The sequence below is a fragment of the Sinohyriopsis cumingii genome, chromosome 8 (genome assembly GCF_028554795.1).
Source record: "Sinohyriopsis cumingii isolate HCF-2022 chromosome 8, ASM2855479v2, whole genome shotgun sequence".
NCBI classification, from domain to species: domain Eukaryota; kingdom Metazoa; phylum Mollusca; class Bivalvia; order Unionida; family Unionidae; genus Sinohyriopsis; species Sinohyriopsis cumingii.
This window is the reverse complement of record NC_142968.1, coordinates 67,875,039-67,896,626: the sequence shown is the minus strand read 5'-3', so window position 1 is coordinate 67,896,626 and position 21,588 is coordinate 67,875,039. Positions and strand designations below refer to the sequence as shown.

Below are 21,588 nucleotides of genomic sequence, written 5' to 3'. Positions count from 1 at the left end.
ACGTGTATGCGAAAAATGTGTATTACGTCACTGCTTTATGTTTTCTTGATGAGTCTGGTTCCCGTAATGGTGTTTAATAGTATCTTGCCAAATCGGTAGTCCATAATTTGGGAACCAGACTAACTGTTGATACACCACCAAACAAGATTCCTTTTCTTTTTCAAAAACGCGCAACATTTATTTTGTGACACATCTATGTCGAAACTCAATTTTTTATTGTTCAATTAGTACAATGTTAATGTCATGATTTCAGTGGAAGTAATAATGAAATTGCTTATCATCCCTGACGATATCTCTAAATGCCAGTTCAAGAATTCACTGAAACTAGCTTGCCCACAATGGTTCGTATCTGTGAAACCAAGCTCTATATTTTACAAAGTATTCATTTTTCGCTTGGCTGCCTTGTTATTTTTTATCAGTTATGAAAGAGTCAGTGAATTTAAGGTAGTTTCTGTTACATACACAATAACATTTATTACAGTGTTCAATTGATCAAATGAAGTGAGTTCACCCGACATACGACCAAGGCCGCTAGATTTTAAGTTAGTCTGATTTTTGTGCCTTTCTTTTATTCCACCTCCTTTTTTTCTATTCAAAAGACATAATTAACATGATAATAGAAAAGAGGCCAGCTTTAAATTCAGTGCAACAATACAACAGATACTTCTGCAAGTCAGTTATCAAAACACGGTCGGCACTTAATTAGTTCTCAGAGAAACGCTCGCAGACATAGCTGTTATGGTAGATTGATGCATTTTACATTTAATTACAAGAGGACACATTGCATTTATGATGATTACACTTAAAAGGAACTAAAAGATGGATCTAGAACACAAATTTCAATTGATAAATTTTTTAATTTAATTTGTATTTATTAAAGTACTGCCTCCACGCAGCGTAAGTGACATTTTCATTGATCGAAATTTCCTTACATATCATTAATTGCGGTGTAATAGAAATGTTGTTTGGAAACAAAATGTAAACAATTGTATGAGCTAGTTTTAAATTTGATATTTCATAGTGTTGATTAAAATTTCCAGGTTCTATCTACCGTTTTCAACAATAAAATGAGCGATACATCAAATGACCCATTATTGACGTACAGAAATTTTAATTAATTGTGCATCTTTTTGATGCACACAGATTTGGGCTAGAACATCAATGTTAATTACCCTTAATTTGTTTCCAGCTTAATTTCTTATCAAGAGTATGCTGCCCATAACAAATTTACTGTAGGAGGCAGTGATTGACATCTGCTCGTCGATAGTTTAGACCATGATGGCCAATAATATCGCACCAATGGAAGATATAAATGAACTGGGCAGTGCTATCAGTTCACCGAAGTCAGGTTTAGATTCAACTGGATTGTTTGAGGTTAAGTTTGAAGTTTATGATGGAGGAAGAGGAAACAATTATGATATGAATGGACTGCCTTTTGATCAAATATCAGCATTGTTGTGTTTGGACATCAGATTATAATCTACTGGTCAGAACGGGAGCAAATTATTATGGCGGCTCAAGAAGACAAATGTCAACGGAAGTGGACCAACTTTAGTTGTCTTATTGGCAAGTTGCTTCATTTAGCGGGATGTTCAGAATCATCCATGACTTCAATGGATTAAGTTCTGATAAAATATCTGCATTTTTTTTAAACTGTACTTTAAAATCGGACAAAACGGGAATAAATGGCTTCTCAATAAGGCAGTTTTCAGCTTGGAATTGTGTTTTATTGCTATTAATTTGTGTTTTATTGCTATTAATTTGTTTAAATCTGCAAAATGTTTACAACCTTGAATGTTTTAATTAATGGATCACTCGGAGAGAAAAAAAACTGAACAGACATAACACTCAGTGCATACATCTGACTTTAAAATCACAAATGGTTCAAAGAAGTACATTTTGTTTCTGTCTCAGAATGACCTTGCAGTGATGAATTTTCAGACTCTGAGACTCCAAAGATTTTGCATCACTATATAAACGTAAAAGCCACAACTGCATTATTCCGATATACAAAGAAAGAATGTAGCTTGTGAAAGGAATAATACTTGTCTGATTATTGAATCCACTGATGAATTTACTAGTACCATGATTTCTCTTAAATTTGTCAGCTCTGAGAAGAAGAGGTATCTATCTCCAAAATTTAAGGATGAGTGAAAAAGTGAACTGATAATTCTGTTATGTACATCATTGATATTTGAATATATATATATATATATATATATATATATATATATAAAACGTTCATAGTTGTATGGGTATATTTTTGCATATAAAATGATCTGATCAGTTGAAAACATAATATGATGAAAAGTTTAAAATATAATAAAGTATAAAATAATCCTCTGTTTTATATACAAAATATGCACACAGTAACATAGAAAGAGAAACTATTTACAAAAATGAGATTGTATATTTCTTACAAAATAGTGAACATGTATTTCTCATTATTCAGCAAAAGACAAGAAATCTTGAACATCAATTGTTTCCACCAATAATGAGAAATCACAGCCATGGACTCATGATGGTCCAAAAGAATTGCCTCTTGAGATTTTAGTTTTGACTCCTGAGACTTTGGGGTCAAAGGTCAACTGACTCTTAGTTTGGAAATCTATTGAGAACCCTGTATATATATATATATATATATATATATATATATATATATATATATATATATATATATATATATATATATGCATGCACACACAATCAGAACATAGCGACTTTTTGGTTGTGACCTACATGTACCTATAGATAAGACTGAGTGTAAATATAAATCATTGTATGCAGATAAGACTCAGTGGACATATAAATCAATCTACCATATGTACTTATACACAAGTCATATTTCCCTGCAAACTGCATAGACCCAAATCTGCCATCTTGTAATGCACTGACAGATCTTTGTCTATCTGGTTCTATCCAATTTGTTAGGAGTCATCAGTAGAACAAACAACATAAACCCTGATCTGCTGGTGCATTATGTGATTATTATAAGCAAATTTTATTTTGCAGTTTGACCTGACTTATAAGCGAGTATATACAGTAAGTACAATGGTTTATCTACAAAGGTGTATAATAAACAATCTATTACAGGTACAATTTTCTATTACTAGGATAAATGTATCCCATCAAATCAACAATGCATGTGTCTGATCAGTTCCAGTACCGCAAATTAGTGCTCTTATAAACTATAAAACACCATAGCTAAGAAGGGATAATACGTGTATTGTAACCCATGTCAATCCACTCCATTACTTTCACACAGAGGGGATCATATTGCTACACATGTCATTCCATTTCCATTTCAACAGGTGGGGACAGTCGTCGCATTAAGAATCTGTCTGTCCCCATTTTAAAAGGCCACCCCATATATAGCAGGAAAATGACCTTATAAAAGGGGTGGCCTTTCTAGGGGGACATCACACAAATGTGAGTAATAATTACATACAAAGCAAGAAAGGCATAATTAATTTTTGAATATGTTCATTTAATAATCTCAAACATGTTATGGAATTGCCATGACAAAACTTGTATTAATATTATTTAAAATAATTAAGAATAATCACCAATTGTGGTGCAAGACCAATAGAAAACCTTGTCAAGAAAACCTGGGTACAAACATCTGACTGCACCTATTATTCTCCATTCATGTTTATTTGAATCTTTCTAAAACCAAATTTTTCACCAGTGATTATATGACGCTCCCTCTTTTCATGTACAGTAGTAAAATTGTTTCAACTTTTCCATCAGTTAAAGAAGGAAAAATGAATCAATTGAGAATGCAGTTCCCAGGACAACAAATTCTGAAACTGAATTCAGTATGATTTTGAAATATTTTTCACTGGAATTATGATTCATTTACTTTGGGATTGTGGCCTAATTTCAGCCCCCCAAGGACTTTCTAAAATATCCGACAATCTGTGTAGAGTTCAGTTATATCCATCATGTTTTAGTCATACAGCACAGTGTGAAAGACTACTTCAGTCAGTGCACCAGTTGATGCTTTGCAGGATTATAAATGTATCATATGACACTAAAGGTAAGAAAAGCTACACCTAGATAAAAACCATCCCAATACTCCTTTCCTTCTGGAATTTTCCTGCCACCTTTACCCAACTGGACAAATTAAGAAGTCATTAATGCTCACAAATCGGTACTGTATTTACCATATATTTTGGTACACCATATTTCTTGGGACACCATAAAACAATTTTAAAGTACGTTTTTGTGTAAACTGTATATTCTGGGACACATTTTTTTAAGTCATAGGTTGTGGGACACCTTTTAAATCATTTGATGATTTGAATAAATGTCAGAAATGCACTCAAAGTTAATTTTTTTATTATTAAACTGTTTACTTCAGATCAAACACTTTCATCCACTGTAGCATCACCTCATCAATCCAACTCTTCTGCACCCATATGAACCATCCTTTTGGTGCAAATTTTTAGCTCTCTCATACTGTAAAAAATTTCAATGGAGGCAACACATTTCCTGCTGGCAAGGACTAAAGTTAGATTTCTTAAGTTGCAGCAGTCATGTGAATTCTCACTTTTAATCCCCTATTATCAACAGTCCATCTAGGAATGAGATCAAAGTACAAAGGAGTTTCATCCATGTTAATGATCATGTTGTTAGTGAACTCATCATCTCTTCTGGCCTTCAGAAGTTCATGGAATGATTTTATTTTCTCCACCAAATCTTCTGGGAGAGGCTGGCTCATCGAAATTCTGTGCAAGAAGTACCTGATTGTGTCACTTTACAAACTTTTCCTTTGTTGAAGTTTATTTTCAGAATATCCATGAATACCAGTAAAAAGAAACCAAAGTTGGCTTCAGTACATTGGCAGACTGTGTATGTATATATATATATATATATATATATATATATATATATATATATATATATATATATATATATATGATTTATGAATAAATAGAGATAAACAGCTTTATTAATATTTTTATTATATATAATGCACACTGAAAAAATATATCTTGATATATTATTGACAAATGTTCAATATTTCATCAGTACTCAATTTATATAATAAAAAATTAATCGTAAAATATTAAGAATTAAGTTTAAATTGCCATTTCATTTTTAAAGAATTAGCAAACTTATTTTTATGATATTAGTTTATACTTTTACTAGTTAAGTTATTCTGTAAATTAGAATAATATAAAAAAGTCTTAAATAATTGTAAACAGGGGACATAATTATTATAAAAAAATGATCAATGAATGTTGTATAGAGTTTTGGAATTTAGACCTTTTGGATATACTGTATTAGGACAGTGAATCTAACTGATGACTGGTTTGTCCAATATATTGGATGAAACATTTTTTGCATGTGATCAAATAAATAAACATTTGATGTTGCACAATTAGTATCACAATGCATATTAAGTTTCTTTGATATTATTTATTATATAAATTCAATAATTAATTGATGATCTTTAATCTTTATTAAAATTATCATTAAAGCAAGTGTCAAATAAACTACATGAAAGCAAACCCACACTTACTTATAAAAGGACTAAAGATCTTAATGATTATGTAATTAATTCTAAACTAGAAAAACATCTCTTAAAAAGGGATCATGTTCGCACTCTTCTTTTATTAATGAAAATACTTCTTTCAAAAGAAATTATACAAAAGAAACTTTTAATATGCGTTGTGATACTAATTGTGCAACATCAAATGTTATTTATTTGATCACATGCAAAAAAAGTGGCATCCAATATATTGGACAAACCAGTCAACAAATATCTAAACGTATGAACCAGCATAGATCAGACATAGCAAATTATATCGCTCAATCATTTTCATCTTATGTTGCTGCACATTTTAACAAGAGTTCCCATATTTTGCAAGATTTCTCCTTTCAACCTATCGTAGCTGATTCTGAGATGGAATGTCTGCTAAAGGAAACTTATTAGATTCACTATCTTAATATGGTATATCCCAAAGGTCTCAATTCAAAACCACTATACGACATTCATTAATCAAATTTTAAAAAAATTATGTCCCCTGTTTACAAATATTAAGGAATATTTTTATATTATTCTAATTTACAGAATAACGTCACTAGTGAAAGTATAAACTAATATACTAATATCATAAAAATAAGTTTACTAATTCTTTAAAATGAAAAGACATTTTAAAATTAATTCTCAATATATTAAGATTAATTATTTATAAATACTTGATTTTAAATATTATGCACACCATAATTTTTTGTTGTTGAGTTCTGATGAAATACCAAACATTTGTCAATAATATATCAAGATATATTATATTTTATTTTTATTTGTTTAAGTGTGTATTATACATAATAAAATTATTAATAACTGTCTATCTTTATATATTCATGAATTTTTTACATAGTTATCAACATAGATATATGTATCTTTAAGGTCCAGTTTTATGTATTTTTATGTATTAAAATATCATTAATCTGTGCTGTATATGCATATTTCCATGTCAATTATTTGTTAAAGACAGGTTAAAATGTAAGCTATGATGTAAGCAATGACACTGAATTCAATCTGATGAAGTAATAAAGCGAAACCAGTCACACAGTCTACTTGTTGGTGTTGTTTATTATTTTATTTATATATATATATATATATATATATATATATATATATATATATATATATATATATATATATATATATATATATATATATATAATATAAATATATAAGAATTTTGAAGTTGGCTTCTGGGGTCAGCTTGCTTTGCAATATAAAATAACCTTTGTATTTGATGTCATGCCAGTTAAGGTCAAACAGGGAGTTTATTGCACACTACTAATTGTGTTTGTTCAACACCAGGCCCCTATTTATAATTTGTCTGCCATCTGTAAACATAACTGCTACAAACAGGCATCGAGTTCTGCAGGGCAAACATTATACATTGTATTATCTGACTTTAATAATACTTTTTGTAATGATGCCAGTGAAAAGATTGTCATTTGCACTAAAGTCAATGTATTTTAAAATAATGATTTTTATTTGCAAGATACAGTCATAAGTTAACCTGGATACAATACAATCTTGATTATTTTGCACCTTACACAGTGTGATGCGTAAATCTTTCTTATTTGTGATATAGTTGGGTCCAGCTTTAAACCTGATAACATATTCAAATCTCTGTGTACAAGCAAATGCAATTCATTTCTCTATATTCAAGTCAATAAATAATGTGTCCTGTGTTATCTGACATAAGCAACACACACTACAGTATGGATGGATATGTTACACACATGGAGTTCACAGGTTTTAATTTTTCAACAAGTTTTACCTAAATAGAGAACTGATTTGAATAAATATTAAATATGATCATTATATAATGGTATTTTTTGCTATTTTTCTTTCATTTTCAGTAAAACTAGTGTTGGAACATCTCATGTTTTTCTCATTTCTCTTTCTTCACACTTATGCCAGAACACTTCAATTTAAGGCAATGAGTGGAAATTACATTTAGCCAGATTCCATGATGATACATTTGCATTATAACAATGTAAAATACTTTGTAATTCTTTTTCTTATGTGCCAAAATAAACCAACACACATGTAAAAGATATCCCAAGAATAAAGAAATGATACTGATTGATCAAATAGGTTTGTTGATCTCTAGAAATTAAACACAGTAAGAAAACGGAGGAGAGGGGTCTTTTTATCGCATATGGCTCATTTTTTTGTTCAGTCTATAGATTGATGGATCAGAACAACAATGAAATCCAGGAAAATTAGTGATAATACAGTATCTGAATTAGATACCTGGTCAGAAGATTTGTTGAAGTGTTTCACAATGCATTTTATCAGCAAGGCACATCAGTATCAATTCGCCATTTAGAAGTGAAATAATAGCAAGCAAAAAAAAAAAAAAAACCTGTACCAAACACAAAAAATTAACCTAGAATGTACACCTAATGTAACTGTATACACAAAGTTAGCCTCACTTAGCCACCTTCCATGAGGGGTAGATGCTATGAAGCTCACTCCAAAATGCTGCATAGGGCATTGTGTGTGCAAGTGATTGTGTGTGTGCGTAACTAATGCTTACCTCTACTTCTGTAGATGTGAGATAATCATTATTATTACAGTTCAATATTAGGAGGAAATCTAGAAATAACTGTATTATAATAACAATGAGCACATTTTTTATGTGAAACCAATGAGTGTATCTCAAGGCTTTGTTGATGTTTGTTTTTTTCTTGCATAGTAAAGTTGACTGAGTATTTCTCAAAGCTTTGCTGATGTTTGTTTTTTCTTTCATAGTAAAGATGATTGAGTATTTCTCAAGGCTTTGCATATAAGTTGTCAGTTATTTTTGTTACAACCATAGTTTTCCTTGAGGCTCCTTTTAAAGCTGCACACATTTATTTAAATCAAGTATTTCTCCAGATGTACACCACACTGTCACATCGTCAGTGAGTCATTCTTTCTAAATGCAATGTAATTGAGATCCGAGTCATGAACATTGAGAATATTAGGTATCATGTAGTTTCATAACAAACAATAAATGAAATAAATGTTTTCAGTCTGTTTTCCATTCCATGTCCCACTGTTAAAGCTATGATTGCCCACACCAAGACCCTTAGAGCTTAGGTCCAACTTAAACAAGAATTTAATTCTAAGGAGAGTTTACACACTACAAAGAGAATAATGATTCAGTGAGTGGTCAACATGATATTGGTCAGTGCTAATCTGTAACATTATTTTCCATCATTTCCTCATGAAAACATAGGAGGAAAGTCACATTACTCAAAAATATGAAGCAAATGCAATTCATGATCTTCTTTTGTTTTAAAAATCAATAACGGTAAATTGGGGTTTCTTAGAAATCAGTAGATACCATAGTAAATCAAGGTTTCATGTGTAGCACAAAAACTGATTCTTGTAGTCACCTTGCTACCACAAAGTGATTCCTGTCTCCCACTTACTTTTCATGTAGAATGATATATTTCAAATTCAGTCCGTCTTACCTTGAGAAAACATCAAACTCAAAGACAGAGATGTAGTCATTGCACGTTAGATCTATTGTAGACTTGAGGGCCATTGCTTCCAAAGGCGACCCTATGGGGTGAGCTTCATGCAATGTCTGGCGAAACACCTTCCAGGATACAATAGTTCTGAAATTAATAGATGAAAGATTTAAATTATACTTTGTATTAGCACACACTAAAACTGTCATGTCTCATATTTTCTAACACTGAACAGAAACCCATTTTTACTAGTCATACTTAAGGCTGCAAATTTACTGACTCTCAATATGTGTATATCGTGATCCCACTATAGCATACAGTTAAATACAACAAGATTATGGCATAGCTCTTGAAATTTCATATGTATATTTTTAGTATATGAAAAGCATTTTTCTTCTTAAAATAATGAAAATAATGTGTAGGAAGTTTATTAAGATTTTGGGGAACAGATCACATATGAATTCTGCAAGCTAACTTTGACTTGACTCCTGAAATTTCATAAACATATATTTTTCTCATATACAAGAAATATTTTTTCTTCCTAAAAGTACAAAAATAACAGTTTATTCAGGGACCAAATTATGTTTCACCAATGTCACAAATTGTTTTTTTTCTTATTCGCCAAAAATATACCATCTGGTAATTTTTTTGCAACAACTTTACTGGCTGCTTACACTTGTATGTATAATTTTAGGTTTGGCATGGAGAAATTTCAAAGCAAACAAAGACCTGTGCTGCATTTTAAAAATTTGACATTCTCATAGAAAATCCTCCCTCATTTGAAGTCAAAACTCCTAACCAAATTCTGATTCCCGATTCTGTCACACACTGACAAAATATGTTTAAACTGTTTAAAAGCAAAAATAAAGACACAAGAGTTGTTCCTGTACTACAAAATTGTTTACTGAAGAAAAGCAGGGATGCTAACTCGGTAAGATACATGACAAGTACCAGGGACTGCTGTGAAAGCCATACTGGACAGCTGGACATTATATGAATTCTGGTGAACATCAAATGTCAATATGATTTTCTATGCAAACAGATTCGCAATGATTTTTAAGATGACTACCATACTGGAAGCCAGACTATTTACGAGATGCATGACATCATGAGAAGTCGGTTAGTGAAAACCCAATGTTGATATACCATCAATTCTGGATAAGTACCAATAACAATATTTTCAAAATGACTGCCGTTTGTGTTTAATTGCATTTAACCAAAATAGACTGGGCTTTATGCAACATAGCAGAAGTTTCATATGATTATTTTTGTCACGTTATATATTTTGCTGAAAACGCAAAATGATACTAACTTATATTGTGTCAAATTTTCATCATCTGCAATTTCACAAGTATCTGTTTCTAATGGCATTAAGCAAATGATCATGCCAGTAATCATTGTTGGTCCTAGGATTCCATGGGAAAAGGATACTATGGCCTCCAAACCCTTAACGTCTGGGAGACACTAAATCTTTCAGATGGACAACGAATCACAGGGACTCGCATGGTTGCTTACAGTTGACCTGTCATACATGTACTATATAATAACTAGAAGGGAGGATAGTCCTACAATGTAAGACATAGCACATGTTGGTTTTGTTTTAGTGCTTTGTCTTACTATCCAAATAACTGCCTTGTATAGCGTGTTCCGATATTGTTGACATCGGAACGAAGTCAAAGTTTCAATAATATCTAACACATTTGGCAGCATATATCGACACTCTTCCACTAATTTATGTGTAATTAATATACTTACTATGCTGTCTTTATCCTGGCGGAATGAAAAGATGACACTAGCAAATGGATGCATTTTCATGTTCCGCTGACATACATTTAAATTAGTTGCAATGTGACGGTATTCGAGTTATGCAGAAGTATTTTTAAGTAGCTTCATGTGGCAGATATTTGTATTGAATGAAATGAAACACTGCTTTACAGTTCCAATAGGCATATTATTTTTTATTCGTTTTGTTAAAGATTACTCTTAACACATAACCCCTGGAGCTTTTTGACATTTTTGCCTGAAAATTGAGTAGGAAACACATTTTGAAAGTTATGTCTGAACAGATCCGAAAACACCAAATCTCCGGTCATGGTTCAATAACATACTGCCTAGTTGTATTAGAAACATCGTTTTTCATTGGCTATTTGACTTGCGCATGAGCAGAAGGGTAAAAGTTGGAGTCATTTTTTTGGGGTGCTAAACGGAGCCATTATTTTTGTATGGAGATCATTTTGTATTCCAAATGCTCATCTTATCCTACTTAATGCAAAGGCTCATCTGATTGTTTGCAGTTCACACTGGTTTGCCTTAGATCTGAGACCAAAAAGTCTCAAATCCGGACACAAAATCAAATTCTGACCACAGACAAATTTTGGGTTAAAAAAGTCCGGTCCAAAAAAAATGAGGCTTTTCTATCTGTATTTTGTAGTGCACCTAGGCATTCCAGATTATTTGGTATCATTGTAGAGCTACATCTGTCTGCCTTTCTATAATCCCACCCACTTTAGTGTATCATGCATGATCATGACGCTACAGAGCTCGGCAGTAGGCTACTACCTCTTGCCCCGTAAAGCTAGGGGTTAATGTGTTAACTTGATTTCAGCATTCTAGGCTTTGACTGCTTTCCAGCCAACTGAAATGTATGCCAACAAAACTTGAAAACAGATCCATTTCTGTTATGAGAATTTGAATTTATAAGAGAAAAGACATCAGGGTAAGCAATGTCTGACAAAAATATTATGAATTTACTTTGTAGGAATGCGTCGTTATTGGTAGCCAGTTGTGTGTGATATTCCTGAAAATCTGACTTTTGTTATACTGTTACATATTTACAAGATGCATGACATCACGAGAAGTCGGTTAGTGAAAACCCAATGCTGATATACCATCAATTCTGGAGGAGTACCAATAACAAGATTTTCAAGATGACTGCCATGGTGGCCATACTGGATGTCAGATTGTCATCATTTTTATTTAGTCTGTTGTTGAAAACCCAATGTTGATATACCATCAATTCTGGAGGAGTACCAATAACAAGATTTTCAAGATTACTGCCATGGTTGAAATACTCAAGGTCAGATTGGCACCATTTTTATCCAGGTCCATCACAAAAAGACTTTTAATGAAAACCCCATCTTAATACGTGTATGACCATCCAATCAGGAGTAGTAATAACAAGATTTTCAAGATGGCTGTCCTGGTGGCCATATAGGACATTGGATCTTTGCCATATTTATTTAGGACCATGGGGTGTGTGTGTGTGTGTGTGTGTGTGTGTGTGTGTGTGTGTGTGTATGTGTGCGTGCATGAATGAACAAGGCAATTCTCCAAGTAGTTTAGGACCACCTTGACCATGGTGTGTGTATAGGTGTGGGTGCATGCATGAATGAACAAGGCAATTCTCCAAGCAGTTTAGGAGCAGCAATAACAAGCTTATGTAAACATTCAGACAGACAATGGATGACAAAAGATGGTCAACAGACCATCCCAAAAGTCTTCTAGCCTGTGGCCAGTAATGCTAAAGTGTTACAAAGATTGTCAGATCAATCAAACGTTGCCATTCTGCATTAGTAACTAAATTTCTGTTAACGTCATTATTCGCAGATCCTGTATTCTATAATGTTGCGTTTCCCTCATGTACAACATGAAACACAAATCTGAATTTAGACCACCTTTGAAATGACCTTTTATATATGTATTTATTAAATCTGAATCCATTTCATTTCCTTTTCATGGTGTTTCACATCCTTGATATATGATGCCATTTCCTTTTCCATGCTGAGTGATAGGTACAGAATTTGAAGTGTATTCTTAGGATAAAAATACATGTATACACCAAGTCCAAATGCAAACCTGCAAAGATCCAGATCAGCCACTGCATCATGCACCAGTAAATCTAGGTCTATGCAGTTTGTCAGGCATAATCACTAGCACAAATAAAATATATACTGATCCAATGGAACATGATTCAATGACAGAACTGGGTCCTGTTGGGCCAGTCACTTCAACGTTTTACTTGTTGAGAAGGAATTTTATTCATCGTACAGTGTACACAAAACTGAATATGCAAATTGCAATGCAACTCATCCAGTAAAACAAACATATTGAAAAGTGACTTACTCATTCTCAGACACCACATGTGTTATTTGTAGATGAGTGGAATTTTCAAACACTAACTTGAATTGTACAGACCCATATGCGCCAACAGAAAAGGGTCTATGCTCTTAGCAGTTATGTGTACAGTATAAAAAGGTTGATAAAGTAATATTTGACAGTGTACTGTCAAGTCACTTCTATCCACTGGGTACATATTTTTATAGATATTCCTTCTGTTACAAACCATGAATCAAACAACCCAGCAGAAAACGACTACCATATTTACTGTATATGATGGGACACTAACTGTTGGGACACCATAAATTAATTTCTAAAGTGATTTTTTGTGTGCACTGTATGTTCTGGGACACACTGGGAATTTTTTAGTCGTAAGTTGTGGGACACATTTTATATCATGCAAGAATTATATGTTGGAAAATGCACTCAAACTGAAATTTTCATAGATATTTCTTCTCTTACACACCATGAAACAAACTAATGAAAAGAAAATGACTATGCCATAAATGCTATTTTTGGATGGGTTTTTTATGGAATACCATCATGAGTAGGTTATTTCAAAAAGTTCCAGGGCATGTGAAGCAAAATACCTTGCCCAAGGACATACCAAAACAGCAAACCTGGGCTGACAAGTTGGATGGATGCAAAGAAGCGCCCTTTTTTTATCTGGAATCAGGCATGTTAAGCATGGAGTCACTGTGGATCATGCCTCATAAGTCATATCTTGTGACATGCAAGAGGGTACATAGTGCCTATCAAACATCCATATGCATGCGGATGTTGGCCTTTCACTAAGAGCCAAATTTAAGGACAAATGTACAAATGGAGACCTAGCCCTGCAATCAGTAAACTTGACTGCAAACCTTACTTACAAATCAAAATGCTACATATTGTGATCAAAATAATAAAAATCTGAAGTACGACTTCTAATTTCTTCCATCCCTGTTTTTCGGTGCCGACCTATCACATTTTTAACCCAAAAGGAAAAAAATTCAAAATGTAATTGTGCATCTAATTCAGCATGTTTAGCCTCATACTTTAAGTGCTTAATACATTATCTGTAATAATCATTAAAATATATATATATAATACTTAAAAAAAACAACCTACCCACCTACCCTAATTTTAAGACTAAGTGCAATAGCAAACACATACATTTTCTTTTGGCCTTATAAACCCCATCCAGGCTCACATGTCATGTCCTGTCTTTAATGGAATTCTCAAGTGTTATCATTAACAAAAATAAATCCTTTATGTTATTTGTCTATACTATCCATACACCAGGGGAAGCCCTTTATGTCATATTTTTTGTTGATACTACCGACAAACCAGAGGAATCTGTTTATTTTTTATCTATACTACCCATACACCATGGGAAGATTTTCATAATCAGAGGTCTTGCTAGGATTTTAAAACTAGTAGTCCAGGACTCCCATTTTGGTAAAAACAGGAGTCCCACCATCAAAAGTTGCAGTCCCTTCTTTCATACAGAAACAACACAGACACGAGTGCATCTATTTTTAGATGGAGAGGTTTTCATAATGTAATCACTCACTATAATATAGCTTCATTACAACCGTCCATTGACAAGATCATAAATTTATGGTGTATTTATTTTTTCCAAACAGCTTTGACCTTAAAGCACATCTTGCAAATTCCACAACATAGCATTGTCCCATACGTTTCTGACCTGCATAATTTGCATTTTACAGTTAAGTCTTTGGTTTCAATGATTTGTATATTTTTTTCTGAATATATTTTCCAGATGATTTAAGAAAACAGACTATCTAATAAACTGGTACATCCCAGACTTTGCGAAGTCTGCCATGATTTCCTGTTAGACCTACTGGTTCACTTGCAGTTTCAAATTAATTTAATGACAAAATAGTGAATAATAGGCAGATAATATATATCCAGATCACTGATTCTGATCTTAAAACACAAGTCTGTATGTTTCATCATCAAAGGATAGCAGGTAAGAAATTGATAGTTGCTACCTTACTCAGAAAAGGGTTAATGGTCAATCAGCTATCAAAACAATGCTTGTGAATGAGCAAGAGTTTGTCAATCAACCTAATTGATATAAAAACTAGGCCTAACTACTTATGTCTTGACGAACACATTTCACTACAATACTAGAACTAACCAGGCTAAGCGAGGGGCATTAAAAGAAATACGGTATGGTCAGTCAATGTACCTCTTAAATAATCACAGGGCAAGGTCGTTTTCGCTTTCCTAAGAGAAGAAGGCTAAGTTTACATTTTTAGGCGACTTGTCACCCACTTACAAATGGCATTTTGTCTAAGTCTCAACATGTCCTGACTCTGAGGTCATGTGTACTGCTTATTTCACTAAATTCGGAAATGAACACAATAATGAAAGCCAAAGTTGTTTATTTGATGTACTTTTATAAATGATCACTAGTACATTTCTGGGTCTTTCTGCGTCTGAATTCAATCACTGTAAACATCAGTACATTTTCCCACCCGACTGCTAGTCAAAGCCTTTGAACATGCCGCCCAGGTATTGCATCATGTTCTTTTTTATGTACTCTAATAAAATGGCAACATGTATGCACATCAAGGGGTCTTTCAGTCACTGAATTCTGTCATTGTAAATATCAGCACAGCTAACTGATCAACACATTTTCTCACAAAGCAGGTGGCTGACGCAGGACTGGCAAGTCTTTGAATTTTGCTGCACACTTATTACATGTGTATGGAGGACTCCAGCCTCCATGATTGTTTGTGTCCCAGATCAAAAATTGGCATGCAGATACGCGTAATTAAGCGTTTCCGAGATCTTTGATAATCATTAAGACAGTAACTCTGATCTCCATGTCATCTGATTAAGGAATCACTGATGATCCTGTTAACAAAGAAGAATACAGTAACTGGCTGTTTAACACTAAGGTCACTGACCTAATGCAAATAAAAAATTACTTTTCTCTCTGCAGGGACAATTTATGTACTGTGCCAATGTCAAAAATCCATCCTCCCAAATATATTGTCAACTAGGTTGTATTATATCCTTTCTTGCAAATTAAGAATACCTTCATGAAAGCGTGTCAGTGTTCTTTAAAAAAAAAATCTGAATTTCTGGTTCTTGTATATTTTATAGGGTTTCTTTGTTTAAAATACTGATTGTTTGTTCACTGTGTACTTACACTGTCATTGCTGGTAAGTCCCACCAGAAACTTGTCAACGAACATGATCCAGTTCTAGTATTGATATTGTTTCATAATGTAAAGATTATCTCGAATAATAGAATGTATAACCAAAATAATATACGTGTTAATATTAATCTTGTCTATGAAAATCTGAAAGACAATCCATGTTTTCCTTTGCCAAATACCTGAAGTGACCTTGACAATGAAATGCATAAGAGACTGACTTTAGACCACTTTTGAAAACTAACTCCTCCGCCCCCAGACTTGTTCTGGATAAGAGTTTCCTTGCACAAGTTAACTGCACTATTTATTTCTTCAAAGATAAGATTGTTATAATACCTTAAGTGAGGACATGAAATTAGATGCTTTTAAAGCATTCATGCAGTGTCAAACAAAGGGCATGGTGATCAACATGAAACCTGCATGGGATCAAATGGAGTAACCCGAAATAGCCTAAAAGGTTAATTTAAAATCACTGAAAACAGATAGTCTGTTCGGAAGTATTTTTTTCCTTGTCCAGGATGACAAAGGCATGTGAACAGATTTTAAGACTATTTATATCTGTCTGTAATCTGGATACTTGAAAGCATCCCAGATGTCAACACATAATAAACACCAATCCCCTACCAGAACTTCAGAAGATGAAGGGATCATCAGGCTGATATACCATATGTATTGATAATGTATTATAACGTAGGCTCTGTATCGTGCATTGTATTGACATGCAGCATAGGTGCATCGTTTCAACCTCAATGTGATGCCGCATAGCTTCCAATAGTCATTAACAATTCCATGCCATGCAGTTGGGCAGCCACATTACTGACAAATTACACAATATGATTAGGGTCTTGCTGGATATGTTTTGACATCTTGTGATTTGGGTCTTACTGGACATGTTTTGACATCTTATGATTGGGGTCTTACTGGATATGTTTTGACATCTTATGATTAGGGTCTTACTGGATATGTTTTGACATCTTATGATTAGGGTCTTACTGGATATGTTTTGACATCTTATGATTAGGGCCTTTCTGGATATGTTTTGACATCTTATGATTAGGGTCTTACTGGATATGTTTTGACATCTTATGATTAGGGTCTTACCGGATATGTTTTGACATCTTATGATTAGGGTCTTACTGGATATGTTTTGACATCTTATGATTCGGGTCTTACTGGTTATGTTTTGACATCTTATGATTAGGGTCTTACTGGATATGTTTTGGCATCTTATGATTAGGGTCTTACTGGATATGTTCTGACATTTTATGATTAGGGTCTTACTGGATATGTTTTGACATCTTTGTGTGAATCAACTGGGTGCATTCCAACAATCATTGCTTAAAAAGGTGTCAAGTTGCTGACAAAGCCTTTTACATTGTGTGTATATATATATATATATATATATATATATATATATATATATATATATATATATATATATATTAGATCCTCATAAAAGAACAACAAACTCTAAGAGGTCAGAACATCTGCATCCCAGGGAGACAATGCTGCATCACAGACCCCCGGCTCTCACGTCACAGGAAATATCTCACTGTATGTGAAGTAACCTTAAGTCAAACCCATCTTCTATCAATTTATCATTGTACTGAATCTTTCCTAATACTATTTATTATCAATCCCTATCTTAACAAACCACATGCATAGTGGACTGGACACACTACACTCATGCCGGTGACGCTGGGTGTAGTACAGTTAATATATACTTGTGTAATTCTTGTACAGTGAAACCTATCCTAATGGTCACCAGTGTTCATCTATCACTTGGCCAAAAGAGACATTCTGTGCCTACATAAACACACTGGTATTAATGGTCATGTGCCTTTTGTGTCAGCAGTCAGGTGTTTACTAACCAAACAATGGTGTCACCCTGCCTTGTGTGGTCAATGCAGAATATCAGTGGTGACTGCACCTGGTAAGCAAATTAAACATTTCTTTTGTTTCATGAGCAAGGTGATAATTTTGATAAAGGCACCTTCACTAGCCAAGGTTCTGATATGTTCACTATATCTACACCTTGGTGGATCAAGAAGATATTTTAGTGCTTTGTCCTAGCGACATCTACTGGATATAATGAATTGCATCCCTTAGTATGTAATGCTAATTAACTCAAAGCATGTAACAATCATGCATTGTAGTTTGTATATCATCTGAAAATGGTGGAGGCACTTGACTTTAAAAGGATGCTTTGTAATTTAACATTGAAAGCGTGACTATGTACCAGAGAGAAGCCATTACAGATGTGTTTGAGTGAAAAGGTATAAATACAAATATAAACAGGTTGTGGAAAATTGCTTATTTATGAGTCTATTCCAGATGTGTGCTCCAACTGTTTCGATCATGTAGGAACAGTATTCAAATCTGAAAAAAACTTAATTTGATAAGATGCGGTGGCTTGTAATACTTTCACTGATGTGTTATTTCACTGCTGAAGTTACTTTCTTCATGAAATCAGTTTGATACAGTAAATGAACCTTTATAAAGTATTGGAGCACACTGCCATGACAGCGAAGCAACACATTATTAGACTGTTTCGTCAACAACTGGGCAAGTCTGTTCAGGAAAATGAAAAATTCATAGTAAGCAAAGTCTCAATATTATGCTATTACATTTTAGCTTTAGAATGTAACTATATAGATAAGAAAAGTATGGGACAATGTTACGATGTGAAATTCGTAAGAAGCACTGTAAGGTCAAAGTTTTTTTCTGACTTCAATCATTTTTGTGAAAATAGGGCAAAAAAGCAGTGAAGTTATAAATTGAGTGCTTACATTATGAAAACCCCTCTTTCTAAAAATAGATGGACTCATATACTGTCTGTGTCAATTTGGTTGGAAATAAGGGTTTAGTTCATTCACATAATGACTTTAATGCTTCAAAGTGTTGACTATTAATAGCTACAGTATTGTTTAATCGTCAACAAAGAAATTATGATGAACAATATGATCTGAAGACATGCATTTGCTCTTATGTACATGGTTCAGGGGTTGTTGCAAACAAGTTCATAAATCTTTTCAAGTGTCATTTTGTTGTGAACTTTGAGAAAGTAAAAAAAAAATCTTAATTAGGGGTAGCTGATTATAAGCAATTTAACTATCTTGCAATTGTAATACAGTTACTCAGTTAAAACTCATTACAATGTAAAGCTTCTTTTGTTCTCTTTTAAAGTCATATGAATAATTGTTATACATATATTAAATTTATTTATGATATACATACAGTTCAGAAAATTTTCTTAAGTATTTGTTACATTCAATGTTAAATGCAAATATGCATACAGGGAAATAGAAGACATAATTCAAATAAGAGAACAAACACACACACATTTTTGTTTCTTGATTTGCTCCCACTTCTCCCTGTTTAACTCTTACTTCTCCCTGTTGTGTCAAAGAAGTTACTTCTCCCTAAAAATTCAAGTGTAATTTGATCGTAGGCTAATAAATCGACCCATCTCCCGTGATGATATTGATTTTTGGTTTATGGGCTGATATCACTTATTGATTAAAATGTGCAAAAATCTGTAACAGGTTTTGGCTGCTCACATCTGTCTAAATTTTATACACTTGTTGAAATTTCTCGCAGCTGTGGCTGCTATTTTTCACGGCTGTGGATCTACCATAAGCTGAAAGGTTATTTTGGTGGCATGTACATTATATTTCTGAAGCATCAGTATAGTGAAGACTTCATGTATGGTGCAATGAAAATAGTATGATCATAAATACAGAAAAAACGAAAGCTCTACTAGTTACAACACAACAAAAATGAGAAGGCTAGATAGCGACAAACTCCAGGTACTATTTGACAATGCGAGCCTTAATATGATCTCTCAAGATAGAATTCTTGGTGTATTTGTAGATAATAATCTTACTTGGTCTATTCACATTAAACATATTTCAAAAAAAGGTTAATTCTTATCTTTGGCTACTGAGGAAAATAAAAACATACATTCCAATTCAGTAATGAGTCATCTTTTATAAAAGTTATATTCAGCCATATCTGGACAACTATAATGTAATTTGGGTAATACATGTACCTCTAATTTAAACGTAACAACACTTTTAAGACTTCAACATAGGGCTAGCCATTTAATTCTAGACCAATGTATAGGCAATTTTCAGGATGCAATGAATAATATAAAGGTTTCAACAATGTATGAAAGAATAATTCTTACAAAGGCCAAATTGATGTATAAAGAATCTAGAAAAGCCATTCCTGTCTATCTATACAATATCTTTCACCAAAGAGATGTTTATGGTACTCCAAATTTAAGGTCCATAAGAAGTAAAAATTACATTATACCAAGGCCAAAGAAGGAATTGTTTTTTAAAAGATTTTTCAATATACTGGTTCACTGTTATGGAACAACATTCCCAGTGACATAAGGCAGGCTTGTAGCATTTCTTCTTTTCATAATCAATGTCTTAAATGGATGAAATCTGTAGAAAATTGAACAGTTCAAGTACAAATATAATGACTGTTTTTATGTAATTTTGCATCATTTTCATAGTTGAATTATTCAATGCAGGATGATATTTTATGTTTTATATATGTTTATGTCTTCACAGATGCCTGTGCATGTGTTGCAGGCTTGATATTTGAATTTTAAAATTACTTAATTATTTATTGTCAAGCCAGATTTTTCACACCATGCTGTATATACTGTATATATTGTAAATAACAGATAGAAGGCCTCAAGGTAGATTAGTTTTGTAACTAATTGTTGTTGTTGTTGTAGGATTTAACACCATTTCTTCAGCACATACATGGCGGCCAGTATTAATGGTAGAGGAAGAACTGGGAAAACCCCAGAAAGAACCACCGATCCAGGAGAAGCTACTGGCAAACTTACTCATGTGCCTACATTGGCTGAATCCGAGACTCGAGCATCAACACAGACTTGGGGGTTTGACACGTCTGACTAGTTTGACCCATGTAAGGTTATTTCTAATAATTTACATGGATCTGATGAAACTCAAAACAGTCATCAACTGTTTAGACTTTCACTGCATTAAATGGACTGTATACATATTGCCTTTCTTCAAGTTCATCTATTGTTTGTAAGCTGTATGTTACACTGTGATTTTAGGTGTAATTAGGTGACAACTACACCAGTACAAGTTAAAAACGGTCAATACCCTGTGTATACTGTAGTCTAGGAGATGCTTAAGTCCTATGCAAATGATGAATATTTGCATCAAAACCATCAATGTCATAGCTGTATAGCAAAGCCTATATCACCAGGAACTGGCTAATGCATGGAACCATTATTATGTGTTGCTCTTGCT

At 33.2% G+C, this 21,588-nt stretch overlaps 1 protein-coding gene across 6 annotated transcripts in view; it reads right to left on the bottom strand.

Moving 5' to 3' along the window:
- LOC149793753 (E3 ubiquitin-protein ligase CBL-B-like) overlaps positions 1-21,588 on the bottom strand; it is a 149,843-nt gene that overhangs the window by 127,297 nt on the left and 958 nt on the right. For all 6 annotated transcript variants that reach the window (XM_089967730.1, XM_089967731.1, XM_089967734.1 and 3 more), the window contains exon 2: positions 8,998-9,144. In XM_089967730.1, the coding sequence (XP_089823856.1) occupies positions 8,998-9,144 (147 nt within the window). The remainder of the gene's footprint in view (positions 1-8,997; positions 9,145-21,588) is intronic.